Source organism: Talpa occidentalis, unplaced genomic scaffold (assembly GCF_014898055.3).
Source record: "Talpa occidentalis isolate TD23 unplaced genomic scaffold, MPIMG_talOcc4v2.1, whole genome shotgun sequence".
Classification (NCBI taxonomy): domain Eukaryota; kingdom Metazoa; phylum Chordata; class Mammalia; order Eulipotyphla; family Talpidae; genus Talpa; species Talpa occidentalis.
The window spans coordinates 31,337,553-31,365,127 of NW_026555331.1; the positions used below are offsets into that span (position 1 = coordinate 31,337,553).

General features: G+C 37.8%; 1 protein-coding gene across 3 annotated transcripts in view; it reads right to left on the minus strand.

Annotated features, from left to right (window-relative positions):
- The window catches only part of VPS13B (vacuolar protein sorting 13 homolog B), a 622,702-nt gene that overhangs the window by 84,940 nt on the left and 510,187 nt on the right, over nucleotides 1-27,575 (minus strand). For all 3 annotated transcript variants that reach the window (XM_054692064.1, XM_054692063.1, XM_054692065.1), the window contains 2 exons: nucleotides 6,091-6,287; nucleotides 411-592 (listed from right to left, as the gene is read on the minus strand). In XM_054692064.1, coding sequence (XP_054548039.1) covers nucleotides 411-592; nucleotides 6,091-6,287 — 379 coding nt within the window. The remainder of the gene's footprint in view (nucleotides 1-410; nucleotides 593-6,090; nucleotides 6,288-27,575) is intronic.

The following is a 27,575-nucleotide window of genomic DNA, read 5'->3' on the forward strand; positions in this document are numbered from 1 at the left end:
GTAACTTCCTTGAAAATTCTCATTAGAAAATATGCAAAAACAACTCAGTAGAACTGGCAACCTATATAATAGGTACATAAGCTAATTCAAAAGTGAGGGGTATACCCATCATACAAAATTAACTTCAGAATAATTTTGGCAGTGCTCACTGGTAAGGGAAATGGACTTATCTTCTAAAAAGTTTCACAACCAGGGGCGGGGTGGTCAGTAGGAAGGAGCTTTGGGTGGAGAACTGATTAACAATCACAGCACTTTGAAACATCACCAATACATAGAGTGGAAACCCCTTTGAGCCTTTTTACTTCCTCTAAGCAAATTATTTAGGTAAAAATGAGTTGTGTCATGGCAACACTTAAGACAAACCAATAAATATTCAGTGGATATTATTTTGAAGATGAAGTAAAGAGTACCTGTGCCTAGTTGGTCAAGATGATGACAAAGATGGAACTCCAGGTGTGTGAACTGGAAGGAAATGCAAAGAGATGGGACAAACCATGGGGTAAAACAGGAATCGACTCTGGTACAGGCAGCCAGGGCTGTTGGAGTTACGAGTTGGTCACAAGTGCTTTGAGAACCAGATTCACTTGCAGAGCTATGGGAAATAACAAAAGAAGTTCAATAACTTAAAATATGAAATGTTTTTCTTTACGGGTTTTTAAAGCTAGTACCCATGATCCTATAGTCAACATATTTTCATCAAATCTTGTGTATTAATTCATGAGTTATCTATAATTTAAAAAATTAACTTCATTTTGATTATCCTCAATGAATATTTGGCAGAAAAATTTCAAAGGATTCCTCAAATACCAGGCCATATTAATTTACCTCCAATCTAATTTTCTTCCACTCACCTCTCATATAACTTTTTCTATTCTCCTATTTAAGACCATCAAAATTCAGATGACATAGCTGGTCAAAAATTAAATACTTTCAGTGTCACCACTGAAAAATTATTTATATCCATGTTACCATTATTATAACAGAATGCTGTACTAGGTACCATAAAAGTTACGACCATGTCTAAAAGTACCCAGGTCCCATGGACAACTGTACTGCAAAAAGTGCTCTCATCACTTGGTTGTCTTCTTAGCACCATATTATACAAATAAAAGAGATTAAAATGAATAGGGAAGGTGAGAAGAAGCTGTAGGTGAAAAGAAGTTTATACATGGTGACTGGTGTGCATGGAACTTTGCTGCCTACTTGCTTTGTCTCAGTTAACAGAAGCATGAGAGTGGAGGGGAAGGTGCATCCTGTTAAATTGTAGATCACTGAATAGATACTGTCTTATTCTCTCCTCACTGTCCTTTATGCTTTATTTTCTTTTTTTTAAATTTTATTTATTTTTGAAGATTTATTTATTTATACAAGAACAGGGGTACAAGCCAGATTCGCGGGCGGGTGAGAGGATTCCTCAGAGACAGAGTGGGGAACAGAACAGGCAGACTGATGAAATACACTGCTGAGGGGAGCAGCAGGCGAGACAGGAGAGGTCGGTCAGCCGGATTGAACTGGCGCTAGAGACTGTGGACACCTTCACAGCCGGGCGCTCAACCGCCTGTGCCACCAGGGGAGGCCCCATGCTTTATTTTCTAAAACTGAAATTTGCCCTGAAGCTATGTTAGAATGGATCCCCAATTCAATGAGGAAACTAGAGAAGAAACACTGTGATTTATATTATCTTAGAGAACTATGGAAGGAAAAAAAGAGATACATGCTTGTTTTAAAAGAACTCACAGGGCTAACTGGTGATATAAGATATGTAGACATTTGGAAACACTATAAAACAGAACAATCACTATTATAGGAAAAGTGGAAAATGCTACCAGAGTGGAAATATAACAGTAATTTAGCATTCTCAGAAGTGTGAATCTTCAACTGAGTTTTGAGAGATTTTGAAATAGCTGGTGAAATGAAAATTAGGCGCATTCCAACACTCTTACTGAGTATTTAGAGATTTATAGTTATACATGGTGGTATTTACTGAAATGTTATTTACTGAAATATCCCTTATGAACAAAGAAAACAAACTCTGGGGCTCCATGTTTCTGACTAAATGCTAATCACAAAAATGCAGCTACGTATATTCTCAAAACTTCCATAAATGGCCATACTAACACAAATCATTAAGTAAAAGATTTCATTAAGACTTGTATTCATTCAGAACAAAATGTATAAACTAGTTGTACATGTATTTTACACTATAAACTCTGATACGACTTTAAGGAGCTGTTAGAAATAGGATATTATGTTAGTCAAAATATTATTTAAAATAATTCATCTAAAGAAGTGTGAGCTGAAACTGCTGAGTCATACATACTGCAGTAAATCAATCTTATCTCAATAAGGCAAAAATAAAGAATAAGCAAACAAAAAATACAGGCAAGAGTTCAATGAGATCTATTTTAAAACTCTCAGTATACAATCTGAGGTATTTATCTGAAGCATTTTTCTTGACAACCACAATTTCTGACACTCTTGAGTTTCTAAGATTTACCTTTCTATATCTTGAGAGTAGCAGATGCTATTAACATATTAAATTGTTGAAATATCATGTTTGTGTCATAATCTATCACAAATAGATCAATTCCTTACTTTACCTAAATGCAAAAATGAATGGTTTAAAAAGGAGTGTTTTTAAGTTTACATAGTAACTCTTACCATACCTAACTGGTCAACAATCTTGAATCCTGACTAAAATAGTTATTAGGTTAATCTAACATTTAGACTTTTATTTAAAAATTGTGGCATTTCATATCAAAACCAAATATTCCTTAAACACAATGTGGTATATATAATCTCAGTATTCTTTATTTTAAATCAGTAAAATTATATTTTCCTATATTCAGCTTGATCATTATACTCTATACCAGTGGCATATATTTACTTTTTAAACAAGGATTAAAATGATGTAAGTGTAACAAAGCTAAACAGTCATAAATATGAGAATGTCTGCTGAGAACAGATACAAGACCTACATTTGTATACTTTCCTTAATTAAGCACAAAGGACCTTGACCTGATCCAGGTATCAAAATAAAAAACAGAAGTAAATATGGTTCCAATGAGCAAGATCTCTGACATAGTGATACAAATGCTCAGGATTCAGTAGTTAACTTAAATATCAGTAAGTTCCTGTTCAAAATGCAAAATTTTAGAACAGAGGAAATATTCTAAATAGCAAGATGCATAGCAGGAGTTTTATATATTTATACCTTCATTTTAGCCAAAGTGTTTTTTTTTAAAGATTCACCCATTTATGCGCATAAGAGCTGGGGTACAGGCCAGAGGTATGGGGGGGTGAGAGGATTCACCAGAGACAGAGTGGGGAAGAGAACAGGCAGATTGACCAAAGTACATTGATTAGTGGAGAAGCGGGCAAGTCAGGAAAGGTCTGCCATGCCATGTGGGTTGCTCTCTGGCTGGGGGGTGGGGGGGGGGGGGGGAAGGGGGGGCAGGAATCTAACTCATGCTGCAGAAGCTGTGAACAGCTTTATAGGTTGTGTCTTAACCCCTTGCACCACCAGGGAGGTCCCAAAGTGGTGTTTTTAACTGTCCTGGGTGATGTGTAGAGTGTTATAAATTTTTTTTTTACTTGAAACAACACTGTATTATAGAACATTATATGCTTCAGGTATGCAACATTCTATTAATTCTTTAAAAAAGAGATAATTAGTAAGTCTAGATCTAGATTGATCCATAGATAATATGGGAAATTAGGTCCTTAAAAATTCATCCCTTCATGTCATTCTGGGGTGAAGCTCTACTGCACTGCAGGTACCCAACATTCATCTGACTTGATTGATGAAGGCTTGACCTTTTCTCTGGAGAAGCCTCTGTGGTAATAAAGGCTTGACAATATAATAGAGGTTAAGCAGAGCATGACTGGAGTGAGAGAACCTAGAGGGAAATGCTTGTATTGCTTGTATACTTATATTGCATCTTAGGCAAGTTACTTCATCTGGTTAAACCTCAGTTTTCTCATTGTAAAATGGGCATACTAATAGCACCTATCTTTCAGTATTAAATATGAGAGGAACACCGCTTAGCATAATGTCTAGCATTCCCTCATCGAAAACAAAACAACATCTACCCATCCCACTTTTTTTTTTTTTTTTTTGCCGACTAACAAGGTACCATGCAGGTTACTTAGATTAACTTAATTGTTGGTGATTATCTTCAGCTCCCAAGAGAGATTTTACAGTATCACATTGACATTCATTTACATTTTCTCTCAAAAGTGGTCCACATAAACTCTCTTCTGTTTACTGCAAAAACATTGCCCCGTCCATCAAGGAGAGTGCTGCATGGATGAAATTTCATTTCATGGGATTGATTTTTTATGAACTTTCTTCCTGTGATATCCAATATTATGATTCACACACCTCCCAATGCACTGATTATTAAGTCAATCTAATAATAAATGTGTCCGGTTTTTGTCCAGTTCCAGATTTTGTACATGAGAGAACATACTAGGTCTCACCATAGTAGTTTTTTTTTCCCTGTGTAATTGCTGACATATTATCAAAGCACTGATTTTTTTTTTTCTGGCTGAAATTTACTATCTCTTTTAAAAATTCCTTAATAGTATTTTATGTTGACTTTCAAACTAACTCTTAAAATTTAATTTCATCAAAGTCAAGTTCTACTTGAAAAATGGTTAATCACAATTTAAAAGCAAGATCAACTGTGAAATAATAGTTATTAATATGTTGAAAAGTCCCAGGTGAGGATAAAAGATTTGTGATTACAATGTCAAAAGCTGTCTGAATTTAATTGTCTGCTTAAATGATCCACATTTCTATAGAGCTAGGCTTCCTAACAAAAGTAATTATTATGAATGTTTCAGATTCAGAGGAATTAACCTTGTCTAAAATACTTCTTTCAATGATGAAAATGTACTTTTTCATAATTAGAATCAAGAAATGATACTAACTTGACATTACTGAAACTCAGATTTAAAAAATCATTTAAATTATCCGTTACCTCTATTTTCTGAGATTGCTTGGTCTGACTAGGTAGCTTATATTTAAAAAAGGCAAATATTCATTCATCTGCCAACTCCACAAAGGGTGGTTTTTTTTTTTTTTCATTGTTACATTACATACAGGTAAATTCAAGATCCTCCAACTCTATTTTCACTAACTGTATATTAGTAGGCAATAGACTAGGAAGGTAATTATGTTTAAAGAGCCCAAATGATCTAGAATAGAATACATAAAGCATAAAACATTACTAGTAATATAAATTAATCAATAAAAAAAGACTGATTTCTACAGACCAAGATGTTAGAGATTATTTCAGTGTGATATGATTACTTGTGGTGTTATTTTCCAAATGTTTTTCAGTGAACACATTATTGTTAAAGTATTCACAACTATTTATTTATTTTTTAAGATTTATTTGTTTATTTATACAAGCACTGGGCACAATCAGAAGCACAGGAGAGTGAGAGAATTCACCAGAGCCAGAGTGGGGAGCAGAGCAGGCAGACTGATGAAGCACACTGCTGAGGGGAGCAGCGGGCGGCAGGGGAAATCTGCGCGCCATGCGGGAACCTCCTCCGGTGGCCTGGGAGCAGCCAGGGATCGAACCCGAGCTGTAGAGGATGCGGGCAGCCTCGCAACCCAGCGCTCAACCGCTGCGCCACTGGGGAGGCCCTACTATTTATAATACAAAGTAGGACCCATGAGACAAAATGGTGTGCTAGGGATACAATCTTGTAAAAGCACATAATGGAGAAAAAGAAAGGAAATACAGAAAAAGAGTTGACTTGCTGGGTATTAGAATATTTTTTGGTTCAAGATGACAAGATTTTATTTTTTGGGGTTTATTTTTGAACTTTTTTCATTTTATATTTAAGGAATGGGTTCTTAGTGAGAGGGTCACAAGGTTAAGTTATAAGTAAAAACAGAACTTAGTACACAGACTTTGAAACATCAGCCTCTCTTGCTTCCTGATTCTCTTCTGTACTTCAGACAGATGCAGTGGCTAAAGAGCCCAGATACAGCTAAGTGAGGTTCACCACATAAGATGACTTAATGATTGTTTCAGAATGTAATTAGAGTAATTTCACTTTCCATTGAGTTACCTTTGGTCATCAGCTCCACTTTGACTGGTGTTCAACACAATTCTCCAAAGATCCGAGGATACCAGTTTCCTCTGGTCATTCACATGGTTAATGTCTGGCAATTGCAGTTCACACACTTTGCTTTCAGACAGACTAAATTCTTGAAATGCAACAAAAACCTTCTGGAGTTCATCCCAGTATTCCAAACTACAAGGAACCTGTATTAAAATAAAGAAGATTTTAAGAGTTAAGACTTCAAGATGATTCCACATGTGTTGAAATGAAAATGAAACCTTCACAAAAGCTGTGACTAAATTAGTAAGACTTTAAAAAGGGATTAAGGTTGTAAAAGACCTAAAATGCTAAAAAAAAGTTTAGAAGCTCTTTTTTTTTTTTTTTTAAAGTGACAGTCTTTTATTTATTTATTTATTTGTTTGTTTTGTTTATACAAGCACTGGGTACAGTCAGAAGCGCGGGAGGGTGAGAGAATCCACCAGAGCCAGAGCGGGGAGCAGAACAGGCAGAAGGACCGAAGTACACTGCTGAGGGGAGCAGCGGGCGGCAGGAGAGGTCTGCGCGCCATGTGGGACCCTCCTCCGGTGGCCGGGAAGCAGCCGGGGATCGAACTGGCGCCGCAGAGGCCGCGGGCAGCTTCGCAACCCAGCGCTCAACCGCTGCGCCACCGGGGAGGCCCCTAGAAGCTCTTTTTATGGTTATATTTACCCTGTTCATCTAATTTATTCCAAAAGACCCATTCAAGAACAAAATGTGAAAAAGGCCTAGAAAGTTTTCAAAGAGAAATAATGGGGATCAAATCCTACAAGGTGTTAAATGCACCTTTCTATAATGCTATAGAAATTAAAGCTTAAGGTTGTAGTAGTAACATAAAAATTGGAAGAATAAAAAGTGAAACAATGGTGAGAGGGGGTGTGACAGCAGGAAGGCCCACTGCAGGTTCTCTATGCAGACGGGTGAAGGAGCGTCCTGGAGCCCTCAGCGGCTTCTCAGGCTTTTATTGAGTTTTTACCAGGTACGCAGCCGGCAGGGGTGCCGGGGGGCAGTGGGGGCAGGAGGCTGGCAGGTCTCCTAGCCCACAGCGAATCTTCATGCTTTCTGGGCTCTCCGGTGTTCTCTCATCCCTTTTCTTCTGCTTCTCTTTCCCTCTGGCATCCCTGTGACGCTGCCCTTATAAGCCAGTCTCAGCCCAGGTGTACCCACCTACGCATGCCCACACCCTACTCCAGGTGTCTGCCATCAGGCATGCATTCAGGACTGCAAGGATCCATCATCATCCTGATGGCAGGAGGGCAGAAAAGCCTGACATTTTTCCTTACCCTACAAGGGGACAATAGGAATGCTGCAAAAGGACATTGCACAGGTGGAGGACAGGTCACTGTCTGAGGGTTCTTTATCCTTGCACATAATAGCAAGACCTCTCAGGCTTAGCAAACAACAACAATGGGGTTTATTTAACAAACAGGAAGAAACAAAGAGTTCCTAGGGCCACAAGTGGCCTGCTATCTCATACCAGCAGCATCCAAAAGTCCAAACAAAACTGTTCATACAAGATGGCACTGTCCTGTTAATGAGGGCCTGGAGCTCAGAGCCAGCCTGCCAGCAGTGGGCCAGGATCCAGCTCTCTTCTAGCCTTCAGAGGCTAGCACTGGATGCTGTTTCTTTCTTTGAAGGCCAGGAACAGAGTCCTCAAGCAGATTGAATTCTGAGCTGGCTTCTGCCTTGCCTTATATTCTTTTTCAGGGTCCTCCACCTACAAGTCTGATTGGATAGTTTTCAGTAACATGGCTGACTGGGCCATTTACCATCAGCTCATATTTTGCACCTGATCTTCCCATTCTGTGATGATCCAGGAACCAAATCCACGGCCTCTCTACTGCCTGCAGCTGGAGGGAGCCACAGCGCTGGAGCTGGCCTGATGGGGCCCCATGTTCATCCCTGTAGTCCTGAACCAGGGGCTGCATCCCTGGGGTGGTATGGTAGGGGAACCAATGCCGCTTGCCATCACTCCTGGGCTCTGCCTGCAGCCTAAGTCCCTGTGGGGCCAACGGTGATGGGCACTTGCACTGCCCACAAGGAGCTTCTGGGGCCAGGCACAGTCACTTTTTCCAACAGATCCCACCACTTAGTCAGTGGCTGAAAAGAACCAGTTTGTGCTGCAGGGCCTTAGCTTCAAAAGCAGTATGCGATGTAAATACAGATAAATTTTAGTATGCAATGAGGGTGCCATTTCAGAAACTTGACAGGATGATAGAGTGAAGAGACTGGGCTTGTGTTGTGCAACCATCCCAGTCTGGGTCCACTATGGATTCAGGCAGACAGATAAAGGGGTCCCAGAGCCCTTGGTGCATTTTTCAAGCTTTAATGGCTCTCTCAGGGAGCAAGGTACACAGATACACCAGGCAAGGTACACAGATACACCAGGCAAGGTATGCAAAGAGGCAGGCAGGCAACTGAGCCTCCCAGCCCCCCAGGAATCTTTACATTCTTTCTCTGGGCTCTCTGGCATTCGCGCTTCGTCTTACCTCTTTTATAGCCACTTGTTCTCTCATAGCTGTCCTCTTGTCTCTGAGAAACGCCACCCTTATAGCCTGGCCTCTAGGTTCAGGTGTGCGTACTTAGGCATGCCCGCACCCACACTCCAGGTGTCCACAATCAGGCATGCCTTCCCTGCGTCCACGCTCCCAAGCGCCTTTTGCATTAACACCATCAAGGCTGCAGATGACAGCCAAAGAGACTAGTTGCACAAAAAACCTGATTAATTCATTTACCCTACAGCTTGCCTCCTTCATATATTCACAACAAAACTGCACCAAAGTCAATAACCCCTTGTTTTGCAACCTTCCCAGGCTGTAGGTTCACTGTCGGTTCAGGCAGTTTAAAAGAGAACCTTGGAGTACTTGGCATCATCCCCACAGGTTTTTTAATAATACACAGGGGACACAAGCCAGCAGGGAGACAGCAACTTGGGCCCTCCTGTGAATCTCTATATGCTCTTTCCTCTGGGATTCCTTTTGCAGCAGTCATTCATCCTCTCATGACCATTCTCCACTGCAGCCGTTCTGTGTGTGATGTTGCCCTAATGGTACCAGCCTTCAGGCTTAGGTGTGTCCACTTACGCAGGCCCACACTATACTCCAGGTGTCCACAATCAGGCATGCATACCTGAGCTCATGCTCCCAAGCACTTTCTGCTTTCAAGGTCAGTGATAGCCACAGAGGCCAGTGGTGTAAAAGCCTGACCAATCTTCATTTGCCCTACACCCCTGAAAGATAAACAGACTATAGCAGCAAACATCAGGCTCAAAGGTTCAGCAGGAAGGGGTAAGAACAGGTGTAACTGAACTGTGCTGAGATGCTGGGTCAAAAGGACTTAACCAGAGAGAGGGGCGTGCATAGAGTTGGCATCCAGGATAGAGTATACTACTGGAGAATATAAGTGCAGAGTGATGATCACTGGCTTAAACATGGCTCCCTATCTAGAACAGCTGAAGCCCTAACTGGTTGGGGAGGGTCAGGCTGGATTACCTGTGTCTCTTCATAGAAGAGGCTATTATTTGCAGCCTGAGGCAGTGTTATGCTTAACATCTGCCTTACACACACTCATGGCTCAAACCAGATAGTGACTGAATGCTTTCACTAACCAGAGAACTAGGATCCTCATGTGAGTAAGAACCCCAGAGTAAGGTTGTGAATACAAGAGAGAACTCCCAGGTGTGGTTCTGACTTAATAATCCATACCCAGAAATGCATATAGTGCTTGTAGGGTAAGGAAAAATGTCAGGTTTTTCTGCCCTCCCGCCATCAGGATAGATGATGGATCCTTGCGGTCCTGAATGCATGCCTGATGGCGGGCACCTGGAATAGGGTGTGGGCATAGGTAGATGGGATTCACCTGGGCTAAGACTGTGCTTTTAAGGGTGGCGTCACGGGGACGCCAGCAGAAGCCAAAAGAGAAGCCAAGAACGAGCAGAAGCCGAGAGAAGAAGAGAGAACGCCAGAGAGCCCAGACAGAGTGAAAACTTGCTGGGGGCTGGGAGGCCTGCCAGCCTCCCGGCCCCCCAGTACCCCTGCCTGCTGTGTACCTGGTAAACCCCAATAAAAGTCTGCAAAAAGCCATTGAGGACTCTGACTCCTCCTTTACCCGGTCTGCTGGATCATAGAAAACCTGCTCAGTATCCTGTTCCTGACTCTTCAGTGCTCAAACTAGATTTCAAAAGAGTGAAATAGTGTTCAGAGCGGGCAACAGGAATGCCACAAAAGCAGAGTGCCCAGGTGGAGGATGGGTAACTGTTTGTGGGTTCTTCACCAGTGCATAATAGTAAGATCATTCAGGCTCAGGGAGTAACAATGGGACTTATTCAACAAACAGGGGAAAACAAAGAGTTCTTAAGGCCACAGTGGTTGGCTGTCTCATGCTATATAGTGTCCACAGTGTTCAAAAGTCCTAAACAAAAAGCTGCTCATCCAAAATGGCACTTTCATCAACAGCTCCATTGTTAAAGATCTACAAACAGCTCATGCCACTCAACAAAAACAAAGCAAATAATCCAGTCAAAAAGACGGGCAGAATAGCTAAAAAAGATACTTCTCCAAAGAGGAAATGTAAATGGCCAACAAATAAATGAAAAAATGCTCAACATCACTTATAATCAGGGAAGTACAAATCAAAAATCACAATGAGATACCACCTTACACCAGTGAGAATGGCACATATTGAAAAAACCTGTAACAACAAATGCTGGCAAGGATGTGGAGAAAAAGGAACTCTCTTACACTGCTGGTGGGAATGCAAACTGGTTCAGTCACTATGGAAAGGTGTATGGAGGATCCTCAAATTACTAAAAATGGAGCTACCATACCACCCAGCAACTGTACTCCTAGAAAATCTACCCAAAGGATGCAAAAACATTAAATTGAAAGGAAACCTGCACTCCTATGTTTCTTTCAGCACTATTTACAATAGCTAAGAGATGAAAACAACCTAAATGCCCAAAAACAGATGACTGGATCAAGACGATGCGGTATATATACACAATAGGATACTACTCAGCAATCAAAAAAGATAAACTCATGCCATTCACAGCAACATGGATGGAACTGGAAGGGATTATGCTCAGTGAAATAAGTCAGAAGGAAAAAGAAAAATATAGGCTGGGCTCACTTACGGGAGGAATATAGGGGAATCAAATAAACGATCATGAAAAAAAAAGACAAAGCTAGCAGGCAACTAAAAATCAGAGACATTCAGCAAGGGTGGGGGAGGGAGAGGAATTAAAATGGGTGGGAAGAGCACAAGAGACTACGGTGATGGTTCATGGATGTCTTGTTGGTAGGAATTTTATGGGGACTACACCTGAGAACACAAACTGTACAAAAAGGAATAATGATTTTTAAAAAAAAAAATATATATATATATATATATAAAACAAACAAGCAAACAAACTCCAAGCATGAGAATGGTCCATTTCAAAAAGACCAGAAACAAGTGTCACGAGGACATCAAAAAAAAGGAACCCTCATACACTGCTGTTAGGAATGTGGGTTGATCCCATTTGTCTTAAAAAAAAAAAAAAGACTGGGATCAGATATGTCACCCCTTTTGGAAGCATTCCCTAATTACCATCCTCAGAGCTGATTACAGTCTCTTTTGTGTCATTTTTATATGTAGTTCACTCTATTATAGAACTCATGATGCTTTGCAATTCCTTATCTACATGCTTGTGTCTTATCTCTAACTCTGAGGGCCTTGAAGGCAGAAATGGCACATTACTAAAAAATATTCTTAGCATCTAACATTTTTTTTTAAGATTTATTTATTTATGCATACAAGAGCTGGGGTACAGGCCAGAGATGCGGGAGGTGAGAGGACTCACCAGAGACAGAGTGGGGGACAGAACAGGCAGACTGACTGAAATACACTGCTGAGGGGAGCAGCAGGAGAGACAGGAGAGCTCTCCTTTGCCATGTGGGTTGCTCTCTGGCCGGCCAGGGATCGAACTCGTGCTACAGAGGCTGCGGATTGCTTCATAGTGCGGTGCTTAACCCCTTGCGCCACCAGGGAGGCCCCAGCTTCTAACATGGTTTTGGGGACATAACAGGATATCAATAAAAACAACCTGAATGATATTTCCCCATAACCTTTCTTTGCTAAATAAGTGATTCGTAGGCTTTCCAGGGCAATAAATTTTACCTCTACCTATAAATAGTTTCTTTCCTTTGAAAGATGACTTGGGCATCCCTGTGCAGAGATGCTAGATGGAAGAAAGGAGAACAAAGTGCACACATAAGCCTAACAGGCTCACACTGTGATGCCAGAGACCCATGTGTCCTGGTTAGTGATAAGGACAAGCAACACATCCACAGTATTCCACTTTTAGCCACTATTTCTTCTAATTCTCTCTTTTCTTGATTTCCCTACAGTTTTCTAACTTCTGCCTCTTTGGTCTGTTTCTATATTCTCTCACAGCCTGAAATACCCATAGATTCCCTAGCTTTACATTGCCTCATATTTAAATCCTTTCCTATCTATCAGGGTCCATATGAAATACTACCTTTGTTTAAGTCTTTTCACCCCTCCTGCCAAGCTGGAAAATTTCTCTCCTTTTTCTAAATTCCAATTTTTTTTTTAAATGGGAATCTGTTTCATAGCTCTTCACACTGTATACTTCATGTTATAGTTATTTCTATATATGACATCTTCCCAAGTAGACACATTCCTTTAGGGAATGATTTCCATTTGGCTAAGCTTTGGATTTCACAGCACCTGGTAAAGCGTGTACAGTGAATTTGGGTCAAAAAAAGCTACTGAATGAATGAATGAGTAATTCACATGAAAATACATACAGTGGTGATTCAGCTCATCTTTGAACATTAAAAATTCTCCACAAAGAAGCATAGAAGATAAACATAAACTTGAGTCAGAGCAAATGGGATTCAAATCCTTGCTGTTAGTTATAAGATCTTAGGCAAGTTAATTTCTCTAATTTTTTTTAAAAGATTTAATTATTCATACAAGAATTGAGGTACAGGCCAGAGGTGTGGGATCGGGGGGTGAGAGGATTCACCAGAGAATGAGTGGGAAACAGAACAGGCAGATCTATTGAAACACACTGCTGAGGGGAGCAGCAGGCAAGACAGGAGAGGTCTGCTGCGCCATGTGGGTTAGTCTCCTGGCCAGGGATCGAACTCGTGCTGCAGTGGCTGTGGATAGCTTCATAGTGCTGCAACTTAAGCCCAATTTCTCTAATATTAACTCTCATATATCTAGAAAGGGATAATAACAGCACTATACTTGTGAATTTTTGTGAAGATAAATGAGACAAAGCATTTCATTTAATATTACATTGTAAAAGCACAAGAAATGTTAGCTACTAGTTATTTACCTTTTGGTACTTAAAGAACACTCCTGAAGCTTGGGTGTTGTTACCAGAATCAAAGAGCTTGTGATCAAGAGTTCTACTTGTTAGGTTTTTTTTTTTTTTCAACAACAGTTGGACTTTTTGGAAGAAAATAAACTGTGAACCTGGATGTTCAGTAACATTGTAATCATAGTTCCCTATGGTTTTCTGCTGCACACTTGTTAAAATGTGGTCCCCATGTTGCAATGACTCGAGAGATAAAGGAATATCACATCACTTACCTCTTCTCTGGATTGCCAGAGGGTTAGCCCTCTGACTTAACCCATAACCAGAGAACAAATGAGTTTAGGAAAACATGGTCTAATATACATATTGACTTTTATAATAAAATAACAAAATAGAAAAGTTCAACATCACCTTCTTGCTAGCAAAGCTACACATAAAATAAGGTGGAGAAAAATATTTGTAGTATTACCTCCAGCAGTTTTCCATTAAAATATATAATAATCTATGAAAATTAGCTGTCATGTTGGAAAGTAGAGTGAGGCCTTAGGAAAAAGTACTAGTCAGTTTTGATGTACATGGTGAGTGATGGAATAGGTCTATTGTATATACGGCAACCCAATCTGGTAACAATTGTGGGAAGCCATTAGGCAGTTTAAGGGCAATGGAAGTGGACTATCTCAAGACTGGCTTAAGGGAAGGTGGAGTTGTGGAAGTTCAAAAAGAGAGATTTGGAAGAAAGTCAAAGAAAAACTGTATTTAGTCCACAACTTTGTGTAAGGCTGGCTCTGTGGTTACATAACTTCTATTTGAACATTCCAGGCTACTTTGAAAATTCAGAAAACAATAAAAGAATAATTATAGAAATATATCCCTAAATATGCCAGTTATATGTTAGGATTTTCCTATATATTCCCTATTTTTCCTGGTTGATAGAGAATATTAATAAATTTACTGCACATGAAACTTGTATTGAAGAAATTTTAAGTTGTATGCCTATAAATATACGTGTAAAAGTCATATATATATTATTCCTTTTTCTCACTATAAGCATATATTTATCAAACAAAAAGGTAATAACAATACTGAGCATAATGAGCATTTTAAAGGTTAGTCAACTGTCCTTTAAAATATATACTATCATAAATTTATAAGCCATATAGATATTATCTTTATATTTTCTAATTTTTTCATTAAAAATTTTATCGTTATTATATTTAGGATAAAATCCTGACTCTGCTATAACATTGTTGCTCTTGACCTTGAACAGAATTATTTACTACTCTGAGCCTCAGTTTTTACGACAAAAGGGACAAATATGGATATGTTAAGGTAATATGAAAGGCTGGAACAGTGTCCTAAGCTAAAGATGCAGATCACTTAGTGCATTGTTGGTGGCAGTGAATTGACATGTGGGAGATGATTGGGACATAAAATTGGTAGATTGATTAGCTACAAGGAAAGGGTGGTGTCAAGGATGACCTGTGGGTTTCTGGTTCAAGCAGCTGTGTGGATATTGATGTCATTTACTGGGTTGGGGGAGAATGCTTTGTCCCACTGGGGAGTCAGTTTGTGGTATGTGTGCAGTAGGGAAGGAAAGACCATGAGTTCATAAAGAAGCTGGGTTGGAGGTAACAATGAGACATCCGTGTGGAAATCCTGAGTAAAGAGTTTGCTATTCGGGACAGTAGAAGAGGGAGTTAACTGTGTTGATTCAGAGCTATGAGCTAGGCTGGCCTTAATCTTTTGTGAGGAAAGTGGAGAAGGACAAAACAACAAAGTTTAGAATATGTATTTGTAAGGGGTTGTTTTAAATGATGAACTAACAATATAAACTAGCTAAAAGGAGGGGCACAAAACAAACAGAACTACAGGTTAAAGTATAGTTTAATGAACAGCTGTAGTGGGGCCTGTTGGGTAAGTGGGCTGCAGAGATTGAGAATGTGGTAGGGAGATTAGAATGCTGGCATGAATGATTGGGAGGAAAGCAGAGCATTTTTGGATAATGACAAGGTCTGGGGCCTATGTGTGGGAAGGAACAGTTAGATGGAGTGGAGATCACTAGAGTGAGGAGATCGAGCTGGATTTCAGGGGGATCATTTATGTGGATGTTAAAGGCAGAAGAAAAAGGCTGAAATTCATGGTCCAAAGCCCTCTGTGGTGAGGGAAAGTGATCAAAAAATTAGCAGATGGCAGCAACAAACAGAGGAAAGGCGGATATAATTAGAAGCAGCAGGGGATTTTAAAGGAGGGTAGAAGAATAAAGGTAAGTAGTGCTGGTGAGTGAGGAGAACATTTAATTTTCTGACCTTGTGGTAAAAGGGATGTGAAAGAACAGCCTCCACCTCAACGGGTTACAACGGTGCCTAAATCTCAGGGAATAGCAAGATCTTACTTAGGGACAAGGGTAGGAGAAAAGCTTGGAGAAGAGGTGGAGGTTTAGATGATTCCTCAGTGACAGAGCTGGTGTTCCAGAGGTCTCGGCGGAAGGGTTTGGGAGTTAGCGAGGAAGGAAGTTGGTAAGAGGAAGAAAAAGGGATACCAATGAGTCTCTAGATGTGAGGGGATAAATCTTTCAGTTTGAGTAATGACTAGGAAAGAGGAAAACGAGGCATGTATTAGAATTGAGTCCTGATTTAAGAGAGTAGAGACAATGGTTGTGATTCTATAAGTCACTTCTTATTTCTTTCTGAATGCTGGCTAGCATTCTGTTTTCTCTGATAAGGTTTTTTTTTTTTATTTCTCATTTATTTTTTTAAATCAATTATTTATTTCTGGTTGAGGCAATATTTGAATACTCCCATCATCAGGTATTGCCACCACAGAGCCCCACCACCAAAGCAACCATAGTCCATCGCCACATTCTGTTTCCCTCCCTCTTTGTTCTTTACCCTGCTCCCAGGCCCTTGGTGCGTCAGTTCTGTGGTCAGCTGTCAAGGGTTAGTTTTCAAGCTTGTCTTTATCTTACTCTTAGTTTTGTTATTTCATATTCCACATATTAGTGACACCATGTGGTATTGATCTTTTTCCTTCTGACTTATTTCCCTTAGCATTATCCCTTCCAACTCCATCCATGTTGCTGCAAATGCCATGAGTTTATCTTATTTGTCTGATCAGCATTCATAAAGAACTCTAGCTATTTCTCCAATAAACCCTTAGCAGTCTGGTACTAGCATATGCTTAATAAATCATTTTTAAAATTAATGAATGAAGTGCTGAAAAGATAACAATCTTAACGTTTTAAAGTCTTCCATTCTAAGAAGGTCTTATTTTATATACTGAGTCCTTCCTTCCAATGATTTTACAATTGTACCCACCTTTAATAAACTTTTCATTAGCTCACTAATCTTCCTTTGTCTTTCAGCTAAATGTTGACATTGCTCAGTTAATCTCTAGGTTAATATTAACATAATTAAAGTAAAAGTCTAATGTAGTTATATTGTGCTACATATGGTAGCAATTAATTATTTTCAAGGAATAACTCTGGATTCTATTTTGTGTGATCTATTTAAAATAACTTTATTATGTGCTTTCAGGTTTCAAAGAAATGATGTGAATGATCTTCAGTTACATATCTATAACTGAGGATTTATTACTAATGCTTGCACTGAATAACTTGAAGGAAAGATAACTATTCCAAGAAAGTCTGGTTGCCAAAACACAGTTTAGAAAGTCTGAATATCTAGTACTGAGTCATGGGAAGTGGGAACAAGTAAATTGGTTTCACTGGAAAACTTTCCACATGTAACACATGGTACATTTCAAATGACTGTCAAGATTATATATATTTTTATTACATTTTGTTTTCCTACTCATTATTTGACAGGACCTAAAAAATTAGCCAGCCATACATAACTAACTGTACTCTAGGCATATGTGATCTTCCCATATGAATATATTTTAGGTTGTATATCTGCCAGTTGGTAAGAGCACATGAATTTTTGCATTTAAAATGTTATTCCACAATTTGTTTCCATTTGATGGCTAATTTGGGAAGATTAGCATGTGTGTTGGCCATTTAAAAATATTTTTGGTACAAAGAATATTTTGGCACTTAATTTGTTTTTATTACTTAATGGTACTGCCAAGACTATTAACAGGGTTGCAACTGCCCATCTGTCTTCATAGATAAATAGCTCTGATTTCTTCATGCAGGGGCTGCTGAAGCTGGGCCATTGCGCCTTTGCCCACTTAGTTTTACTAAGCAACCCAGGCAAAGGACATAGAGGAAGCTTTTCTGTATATGATCATAATAAAGAGTCAGCAGGTAAAGAGAAAAGCGATCTAGCGAGTGATGGATTCTATCAGTCTGCTTCGACTGTCCTTTCCTTTATTGCAAAAAAGAGGCAGAGTAGCTTACTGTGTAGAGCTGGTTAGCCAGTACCAATCAGAAGCTTCCATATAAGGATCACTATTAAAGTCTGGTTACTGTGGAGGATCACCACTCCTCCCCCTACATTTCCAGATTTCCCAAGGTGCCAAGTCAGCAGGTGATTATGTTGGGGGAAAGACAACTGCTTTTCCACCATCAGCTATTTTTTTGGTAACAGCTGTATTAACAATACTGATGACAGGTATGATAGAAGAAACTACCATGTCATTAGCCCCTTACAATGTGCAAAGATTTTCCTGTACATTTGCTTAGTGAGGAAAATATTCCCATTTTACAGATAAGTTAACTGTCTCAGAGAAGCTAGGTAATGTGTTCAAGATTACATATTTAGTAAGTGGCATACTTTTTGGCTAACTATAAATCCTATGCTATTTAAACAAATTATCTTCCAGTAAGAAAAATAGACCCCATAATGTGTCATTTACAATTTTCAGTTCCAGCTTCCTTAAAATGGAATTTTTGGGAAGCAATCTGAATGTGTAATACACTTTGATCTTTACCACTTATTCTGGTTATTTACTGTTACTTAATTCTTTTCTCTTCAGCAACCATTTTATTTCATCCTTTGTATTTGATGTTATCTCTCTGCCTCTGACTTCCATGCTTGCTGATGAGAAATGAGATGCTAATCCCTTGATATGACGAGTGACTTTTCTCTACTTGCTTTCAAGGTTGTCCTTTGACATTTTTTTTTATTGTGTTTGGTGTGGAAATCTTAGAATTTATTCTACTTGGAGTTTACTGAGCTTCTTGGATATACAGATTAATACTTCCTATTAAATTTGAGGAGTTTCAGCTATTATTTCTTCAAATATTCTTTCTTTCCCTTTCTCCTTGTCTCTCCTACTAGGACTTCCATCAAGCATATACTGCTACACTTGACGATATGCCCCAGGATGCTGAGGCTCTGTACATTCGTTTTCAACCTTTTTTCTTTCTGTTCTTCAGGTTCAATAATCTTACTTGATCTAACATTTAAGTTGTAGATTTTTTTCTTCTGCCTGCTCACATCTTTTGTTGAATCCTTCTGGTGAATTTTTCATTTCAGTTATTATACTTTTCAACTCCAGGATTTTTATTTGTCATTTTTTCCTCTTTAGAATTTGTTTCTTTTTATTTTCTCTGTTTGGTGAGACTCTATTCTCATATTTTCCTTTAATTCTGTAGACGTGGTTTTCTTTAGGTTGTTTGAACATATTTAAAGTAAGTTTTTAATGTCTTTGTCCAGTTAGAACAATATCTGGGCTCTCTATTTGTGGCTTTTCCCCTGACCATGGGGCATACCTTATTTGCATTTCACATACCTTTTTGATGAAAACTGAACATTTTAAATGATATAAAATTTTACTGTATTGGGCCTCTGCAGTGGCACAGCGGGTTGAGCGCAGTGCTGTGAAGCTGTCTGCAGCTCAGTAGCGTGGGTTCAATTCCAGGCCAGCCAGGGAGATTCCCACATGGCGCCGCAGACCTCTCCTGTCTCACCCGCTGCTCCCCTCTGCAGTGCTTTTGGTCTGTCTGCCTGTTTTATTCCCTGCTCTGTCTCTGGTGCATCCTCTCACCCTCCCGCACTTCTGGCCTATACCCCAGCTATTGTATAAATAAAAAATAAATCTTAAAAAATTTTTTTTTACTGTATTAATGAATATTATATAACTTACATTACCAGTTAATAATGTTATCTGTGGAACTCAGATTCTCCCCTCTCTCCTGCCCCAGGGCTTCTTGTTGTGGCTATTTGGTGTAGTTGTCTACTTAGTGACAAAAGTTAATTGAAAAAAGCATGTATTTTTTGTTATATGGCCACTTAAATCTCTACTTGGTGAGTTCAGTGGTCAAAGCTAATGATAAAACAGAGATTTGCTCAATGGCCTGGAGCCAATAAGCCAGCCCTTCCTGAGGGACTCCCTCCATGTGCTTGTTGAAGTCTGCCTTCCCTCTGCCTTAGCCTTTACTTCCTTTCCTGCTTGTGCAGTTTTGTAAGGTTAGGCAGATATGAGAGCATGGGGTCTCTTCAGGTCAATCCTGAGCATGCACAAGGCCTGGGACAAGTACAGAGCCATGTGCAGAGGCTTGTTCTTCATCCTGGCTTGTACCAGGAATCTGTTGGAGTTTTTCAAAACCTCTGTGGCTATTTCATTCCCTACCACTTCCTTTTAAACTATTTGGTTAGCTTGAAAGTTTATCTGTAATCCATTGTCTCAAGCAGCTTTAAAATTAAGGAATTCCCTTCCTTTCTTTCTGCCACATACCTCTGGAGTTGGCGTGGGGAAGAAGGCTTTTCAATTGGAACATTTCTAGTTGATAATTTTTAAAGAGTACTTGTTCTAAAGCTCTTATTACATTAAGAAAGTTATTTTTACCTCATTAATGAGGTAAAAGTATATTCTCCATTTATAACTGTTAAGGGGGTGATAATTCCCCAGTAGGCCAAGTATTAGAAAGATCAGAGGTAGATTAAGGAATTTTTAATTGATGATTGGAAGATAGTATGTAAGTGGGTGGTTAAAAAGTAGAAAATGAGGTCTAGCATTAAGTAGTGGATTGATGGATGACTGAAAAAAAAATGTACATGTAGAAATATGAATAAATGAATAGCAATATCAATGTAAAAAAACAGCCAAAAACCCAGCGTTGCCTCTATTAAAATGCTGGAGATTTCTATTTATGTTTATAATTGAACTCATCTATCCTTTTAAACATGAAGAACATTTTTTTAGTTATTTACAAATACAACAGTAGAAACATTCATCACATAGAAGAGATGCAATTGAGATACTTCATTAATAACTCAAAAGTAAAATGTATTCTGATAATGGCATTTGTCAATTTTTATGTTTCTACTTCAAAATAAATCACATCATTTAATGACATAAAATATAAATATTTGCAATCTCAAATGTTTTAACTTATATTACTTTTCTTTATATGTAGCTGCTTTTTAGTTAATTTTGAAGGAAAAGAGAAAGTTTCTATACATCTTCAACTAATAGAAGTCATACCAAAAAAAAAAAAACCCTTAAAATATTGGAACCAGTTGAGAAACCACAAGTATTCAAATGCAGGAAATCATGATTTTATAACATTTTAATGTGATCTACTCTTGGGAAACAATGTTAACCAAAACCTATTTCTGTACAGGAAATATTCCAGCATACAGTTGTAATACATTGTGGCGAAGGGGTACAGCTGCAGATTTTTCACCTGTAATGCCCCACTGGTATTGTGGCTTACTGCATTGCATCAAGACTGTCTTCCTGTCCGGAAAACCCTCTAAGTACAAACAAGACTCTAAGTCCAGATTTTATTTTCCCTTGGTATCAAAATATGGTAATTTAAGAGCCCTGAGAAATACTTTCTAGCCTTTAAAAGGAAATATGTAACATTCTTTTATTAGGATCTAAGTTTGCATTGGTTTTTCAAAAAACTTAACATATGACCCTGTTATCTTATCAATTTATCAAGCTACCAAGTTTCAAGCAAATGCAGGTGTGTAATATGACATCTTTTAAGATAATATTTTTCCTTAAAGAGAAATAATAAAAATAAATTAAGAACTTCTGAGTTTAAACAAACTTAAAGCAGGGACAACTTTACTATTTTTATGGTTTCTTTTACTGAGACTACAAACCCTAAACTCAACATGGTATTCTAGTCTCAGATATTTCACATTCATAGTCAATTGGCAAATGCACATGGGTATACTATAAACAACAAGAATTGGGAATCCAGGGAAACTTAATCTAAATTTAGTTGCTAACTACCTTTGTCACCCTGAATTGAAGTCACTTAACCGATCGCAGTCTCAGTTTTCTTATCCATAAAGAAATGAAGAAGCTGAAGGTGGGCTAAGATCATTCCAGTTCTTTCCAAATCTATAGAAACACACTCTCTCTCTCTCTCTCTCTCTCTCTCTCTCTCTTTTTAAGTTCAAATTTTAGGAAAAGAAATTTATATTCTAAGGCCTCCCCTGGTGGCGCAGGCAGTTGAGCGCAGTGCTATGAAGCTGTCCGTAGCCTCTGCAGCGCCAGTTCGATCCTGGCCAGCGAGGGTCTCAGATGGCGTGGCAGACCTCTCCTGTTGCGTCCAATGCTCCCCTCAGCAGCGTATTTCATCAGTCTGCCTGTTCTATTCCCCGCTCTGGCTCTGGTGAATCCTCTCACCCTCCTGCGAATCTGGCCTGTACCCCGGTTCTTATATGGATAAATAAATACATCTTAAAAAATTATATTCTAAAGTATAAATTATGTGCCAAGATATATACACTATTTTATTTAATCTTAATGATAATTTTATAAGTAAGAGTATATCCATTTTACAGATGAGGACAATTAAACCCAGAAGGATTAAATAACTTGCCAAAGAGCTCAATGATACAAAGTTTTAGAACCTAGACTGTTAGATTCTAGAACCCCTAGATCTCTTTTAACCTCATTGCACTGACTCTCCCATATTTCAGTTACCTGATTGTGGTAGAGTTTCAAAAATACTCAACCTAACATATAAGCATTACTCTTAAGTAAAATATTTATACAATAATTTGCTATATGATTTTTGAAACTAAAAAAGTTTAAAATTGAGCAACCATTGATAGCAGCTTTTAACAAGCATTTATAACAAGAAAGGCCCAGAGTACAGGCTAATGCTTAATAATTGGGAAGAAGTCAATGAGGATTATAGGTTATAGATTTAAAAGGATTTAAAAATCAGAAATTATTTTAGAACAAAGAATACTATTAGCATATTTTATAAAGGCTTGTCATAAAGCTAATGTTCAGACTAGAAAGGGAAAACCAACTTTTATCTAGTAAAGAATTAGATAGGAAATACTTGAGGCTTTGTATGCCATATGTCTGTATATCTTTGTATGCCATGTCTTATCTACCTGACTTTGCTTATGGTAGCATGCAGGTAATAAAAAAAGTGGTGGCATTCCTGTAAAATTCTATTTACAAAAACAGGTAGTGGGCTGGATTTGGTCTGTAGGCTGTAGTTTGCAGCTCATTCAATTAGATGAAAAGTGTGTCCCTACAGTAGTTCTTTAAAGTATTTGTCTATTAGGAGATAATTCTCCACAGTTCTATCACATTTCCACACAGCTTAGAGGTAAAGATATGGATTTGTTTCAGACAATCTTTCAAGGTTATATAAGAAGCAAATAGCTATGAAAGACAAAGATAATGTTTTCCTATGCAGAAAAGAGCAAGTATTTTTACTGTCTAATATCAAAGATTTAGGGTCCACAAGCTCTGCATTCCTCTCCTGTACTATACTCTGTAATTCACTGTGTGTGAAGGTGTCACCTAGCTCTCTCATGTCACCCTAAGGGAACTATGGCTACCTACATTTTCTTGTTATAATCTGTTCTTCACCTCTGGCCCAGAAATCTTATCTTTCCTATTAGCACCCATGAGCTAGCGGGATGCTAAGATGTTAACTTACAAATGGGGTAAAATACAGACTCTTCATAATTCCTGACAATAATCCATATTTAATATCTATTTTGTATGTACCATGTATATTACACATACATAAATGTATGTATAAGAATAAGCTTAATTAGCCTATCAAATTATACTTAATTTATGTATCAATTATTTACTGTTACTGTGATAGAAACAAGCTAGGGATACAATGGTCAGTCAGACAGACATAGATGTACAGCTGCAAATGTAGATCCACAGTTTTCAGGTGAAAAACTACACACCTGAAACCCACTCAATGCTGTAACCTAATATTACTTTAAATTGAAGAAAGGATAGACAGACATGGAACTCACAAGTAATACACTTGTAATACACTTCCATGAAGTAATACACTTCCATGGAACTCACAAGTAATACACAAATAGTCACGGACCTGGCATTACCATAAACAATTTAAAATGTGTTATTAAAAAAAATGTTTTCCTACTCACTATACTTTTCTGGTAAAACTGAATCTATTTTTAAGGTTCAAATTAAAGTGATTTTAGCTCAATAGAAGAGTTCATCTTCTCAAAGCATAAATCCATAATTTCATACATTTTTTTTCACCAAGTTGCTAGGAATTAGACAAGAATGACTTATATGATTTTGATTCTAATGGAGGTATGCTGGGAGGAGTTATTTGTGGGCAGATAACAAGATGAAAAAAAAAATTTGAAAATATTCAGCCTGGCTAATCAGCTCCTGAATAAGGGGCAGCCTATAGTGGATTTAAAAAATAATAACCTCGGTTGACCTCTGATATTCTGGATAAGTGGCCTACGGGAATAGATTATCAGTGTGGTAAAAATGAAACTGTGTGCAAATTTCATTAACATTCCTAAGGAATTATTTCCAAATTCTGACCCCTCTCTATCTCCCCAGACAAACCTCCCACTTTCATACTGTAACGTACGCCTTTAGCTGCCATCAGTTTGTCTCCATCAATGCTTCCTGATATCTCATGCATCTTTTAAAACTATTCTTTTAACCTCCTCCCAGAAAAGCAACATGAATCTGGCTTGTACCAAACAAATCCCTTTCCTAATCATCCAAATTAGAAGTATTTCTCTTTCAACTCACTAAACACCCATGCCTTAAATTCTTCTTATAGTACTTAGTAATGCTATCTTAACATTATATAAGTTATCTGTGCACAATTATCTATACATATGGAACTCCACTTGTATATCTTTGTAATTCCCTGTTCTTTCTTTCATGAACCCTATAAAGAATAAGCATTAATCCCAGCTGCTACTGCTCTGTTTAAACCTCTTACCAGAAATATTACAAGAGTCTCCCTGTGTTCAGCTTGTTCATTCCGAAGGCTTCATAGATCCAACAAACAATCATGACATGTAAAGCCCAGACTGCAATGAATATTCAGGCAGGGCCTTACTTTGGCATTACATTTAGGAGGCAGTCTCAATGCATTAAGCTAATCTTATTCAATTTCATTTTGTTTTCATTCCGTCATATTCAATGCCCAGTAAGTACTGTGTGAGGCACTGGAGACCAAAGATAAATAACAGACAAACTCTGCCCTCAAGAAACCCAAAGTAAAGGAGGGAATCAGTAATATAAATAGGCCCAGGATAAAATGGGTGTCCTAAGGAGGGGTAACTTCCCAAGCCTAGATGGAGACAGAGGATATGACAGAGGCATTCTGGAGGAAAGGTCAAGAAATGAACACATAAAAGTAACGTAAGTTCATGCATCTATAAGAAGTGTTTGACCTTTTAAGGATTAAACTGAAAGGCCTGTCCTATTTTGAAAATATTACATTATGAATAAATACAAACCATATATATTAAGCTAAACATGAACTGTCATATTTCAAATATACATAAATCCAAGTGATGAGAAATGACTGTATTCAGCTCAAACTATCGTGGAGTATCCGTTTATAGAAATGGCTAAGATGTACTTAAATATAAGCTTGAAAATCAGAAAGCGTTAATTTTTGACATGTATATAATTAGATTTTGTTCATGACACACGTACCTATTTGGAATTTCAAATGTATGATCAAACCTGATAAATCACACATGAGTAAACTGCATATTTTCCTAAGAAAATAAGTTCTCAAATGACCACATCAACACCTATACCCAATGTGAAATGCAAAAGGAAAGTGGTCAGGCACATCCATGACATATACTGTTACAAGGAAACACAAATGTCTCTGACACTGATCAAGATTCTGTTCTTATTATCTGTCATGTCAAATTTACCTGATATACTACTATAGTAGTTTAATGGAAGTTACTCTTAACCTTATACTTCCCTGATTTACCATTAAGAGTAACCACAGTGTATTGGAAAACATATCTATTTACATACTAACTGAACAAGCCACAGCTCTGTTCACTTGTTTGTTTTCAGGTAGTTAAGAGAACAAAGAAGGCTCTCATAGGTATCTGTAATTTCTATGTCTTGCAAAATCATCTCTTAGAAAATTTACAGAGGCAAATTTCCGGGCTGGAATGACTGGCAATTTTTTCATGAATTTGCAGATAGAATTTCTGGCTGTACTGACCACCATTATTTGGTGGTGACCTATGTCCTGTTAAGTGAATCATCATGTAGAAAGAATGCAATGTGGAAAAGATGAGTTTTGGAATGCTTTTAGACAATTTAGTTAAACTCACAACACATCATTGACTAGAATAAAAGCCACAGACACCTAATTTGCTGTTTAGGGGTACATCACAGCCTTTATGTGGCAAATTTTTCTCTTGAGATTCATGGAAAGAAAAAATTAAAAATTGAAAATTGAAAAAACAGGATGAATACAGGTAAAAAAATAACCAAGCCATAGATGGGTTTTTATGTTCGTATAAAGCACCTTCTTAGGTGTTCCCCACACTGACCCTCTTCCCTTGACCCTGCTGCCCAAGGGAAAAAATATTCTCAGAAAATGCCATTCTTAGAAAAGTATAACACCCAAATAACAAACTTTTTTATACTCGCAAATATAACCAAATCTTAAAAAATTAGTAAGCAATTAAAATAAATAGCACTGCTTTTAGAAACCTTTCTGTTAAATAAAATAGAAAAAGCTTACTGTTGGGGTTAAAAAGTATAAATATTTCTGCTATATTTTACATAATTACACAATACTTCAAAGGTTTTGATTTTCATTTGTAATTCTTGATATGCAAAAACTGACAGGCAATTCTAAAGGGCATCAGATTTTATTCCTGAATGAAAAATATAGGATTATAGATTCTCTAAAAGGTAGAGTCTGGCAAAGGCCTGAGGAAAGAGAGCTGGTCTATGTTTTCTTGAATGTAATGAATTATGATTTTTTTAAACTATGTATCTTTAACCACAAGACTTTATTGTTCCTCAACTGAATATTATGGCCTAATAGCTTGATCTAAGTATTAAAAAAATTCTGGCTAAAAGCCACATTCAAAACATTTTTTTTTTTTTTTTTTTGTACAATAACATATCTATTTCTAATTCTGGCCAGCTTCTCACTTTGGACCTCATCCCTGACAGACATCTGTATTTTGTAACTTTTCCTACATTCTGGCTCTGAAGACACTTCAAGTTTTGGCCCAATAATTCTTTTCTGTTTGTATTCATTAGTGTGAGAATTGCAGGACTGGAAAGGACTTTGGGAGGTCATAGAGACATCAACTTGCTACTCTGGACAAGAGTTACTCCAAACCATGAAGACAAATATTTAAAGACTTGTAGAGATTTCAAGATTTCTCTCATCAGCACTGAAGTGCTCAACATGCTTCACTATTAGAAAACACTTTGTGATAGTTTTCTTTTTTAAAAATGTTATTTGGTAGATATCATAGCTTTCTATAAAATGAGCTACCATATAGCTTATATTTTTAGTCTATACATGTGATATTCAGACTGAAATTATTTGCTGGGCTCCACTGGTCTGAGATTGGGGCAAGGGAAGTACTTAACACATATGACATCAATATCACCTTGATAGTAATACAAACGCTATAGGTGTTTTCATTTTCATTCAACTGGGCCTTAAGTTTTAATCTATTTTATCTTTTACAAATAAATAAGAATATTTCCAGGTTAATTTTCCATAAAAGTTATTAAAACCAGCACAAGTGGGTTCACTTATAAGCTTATATGACTTCGAACAAATTCTATTTGCAGTTTCTTTATAACTTATCTATAAAAGTAGGTATATAAAAGGTCCTATTATGTAAACAGTTTACCCATTAAGCTACAATATTATGATATGGAACACAAGATTTGGGGAAAGAACAAATGAAAAAACCTAGGT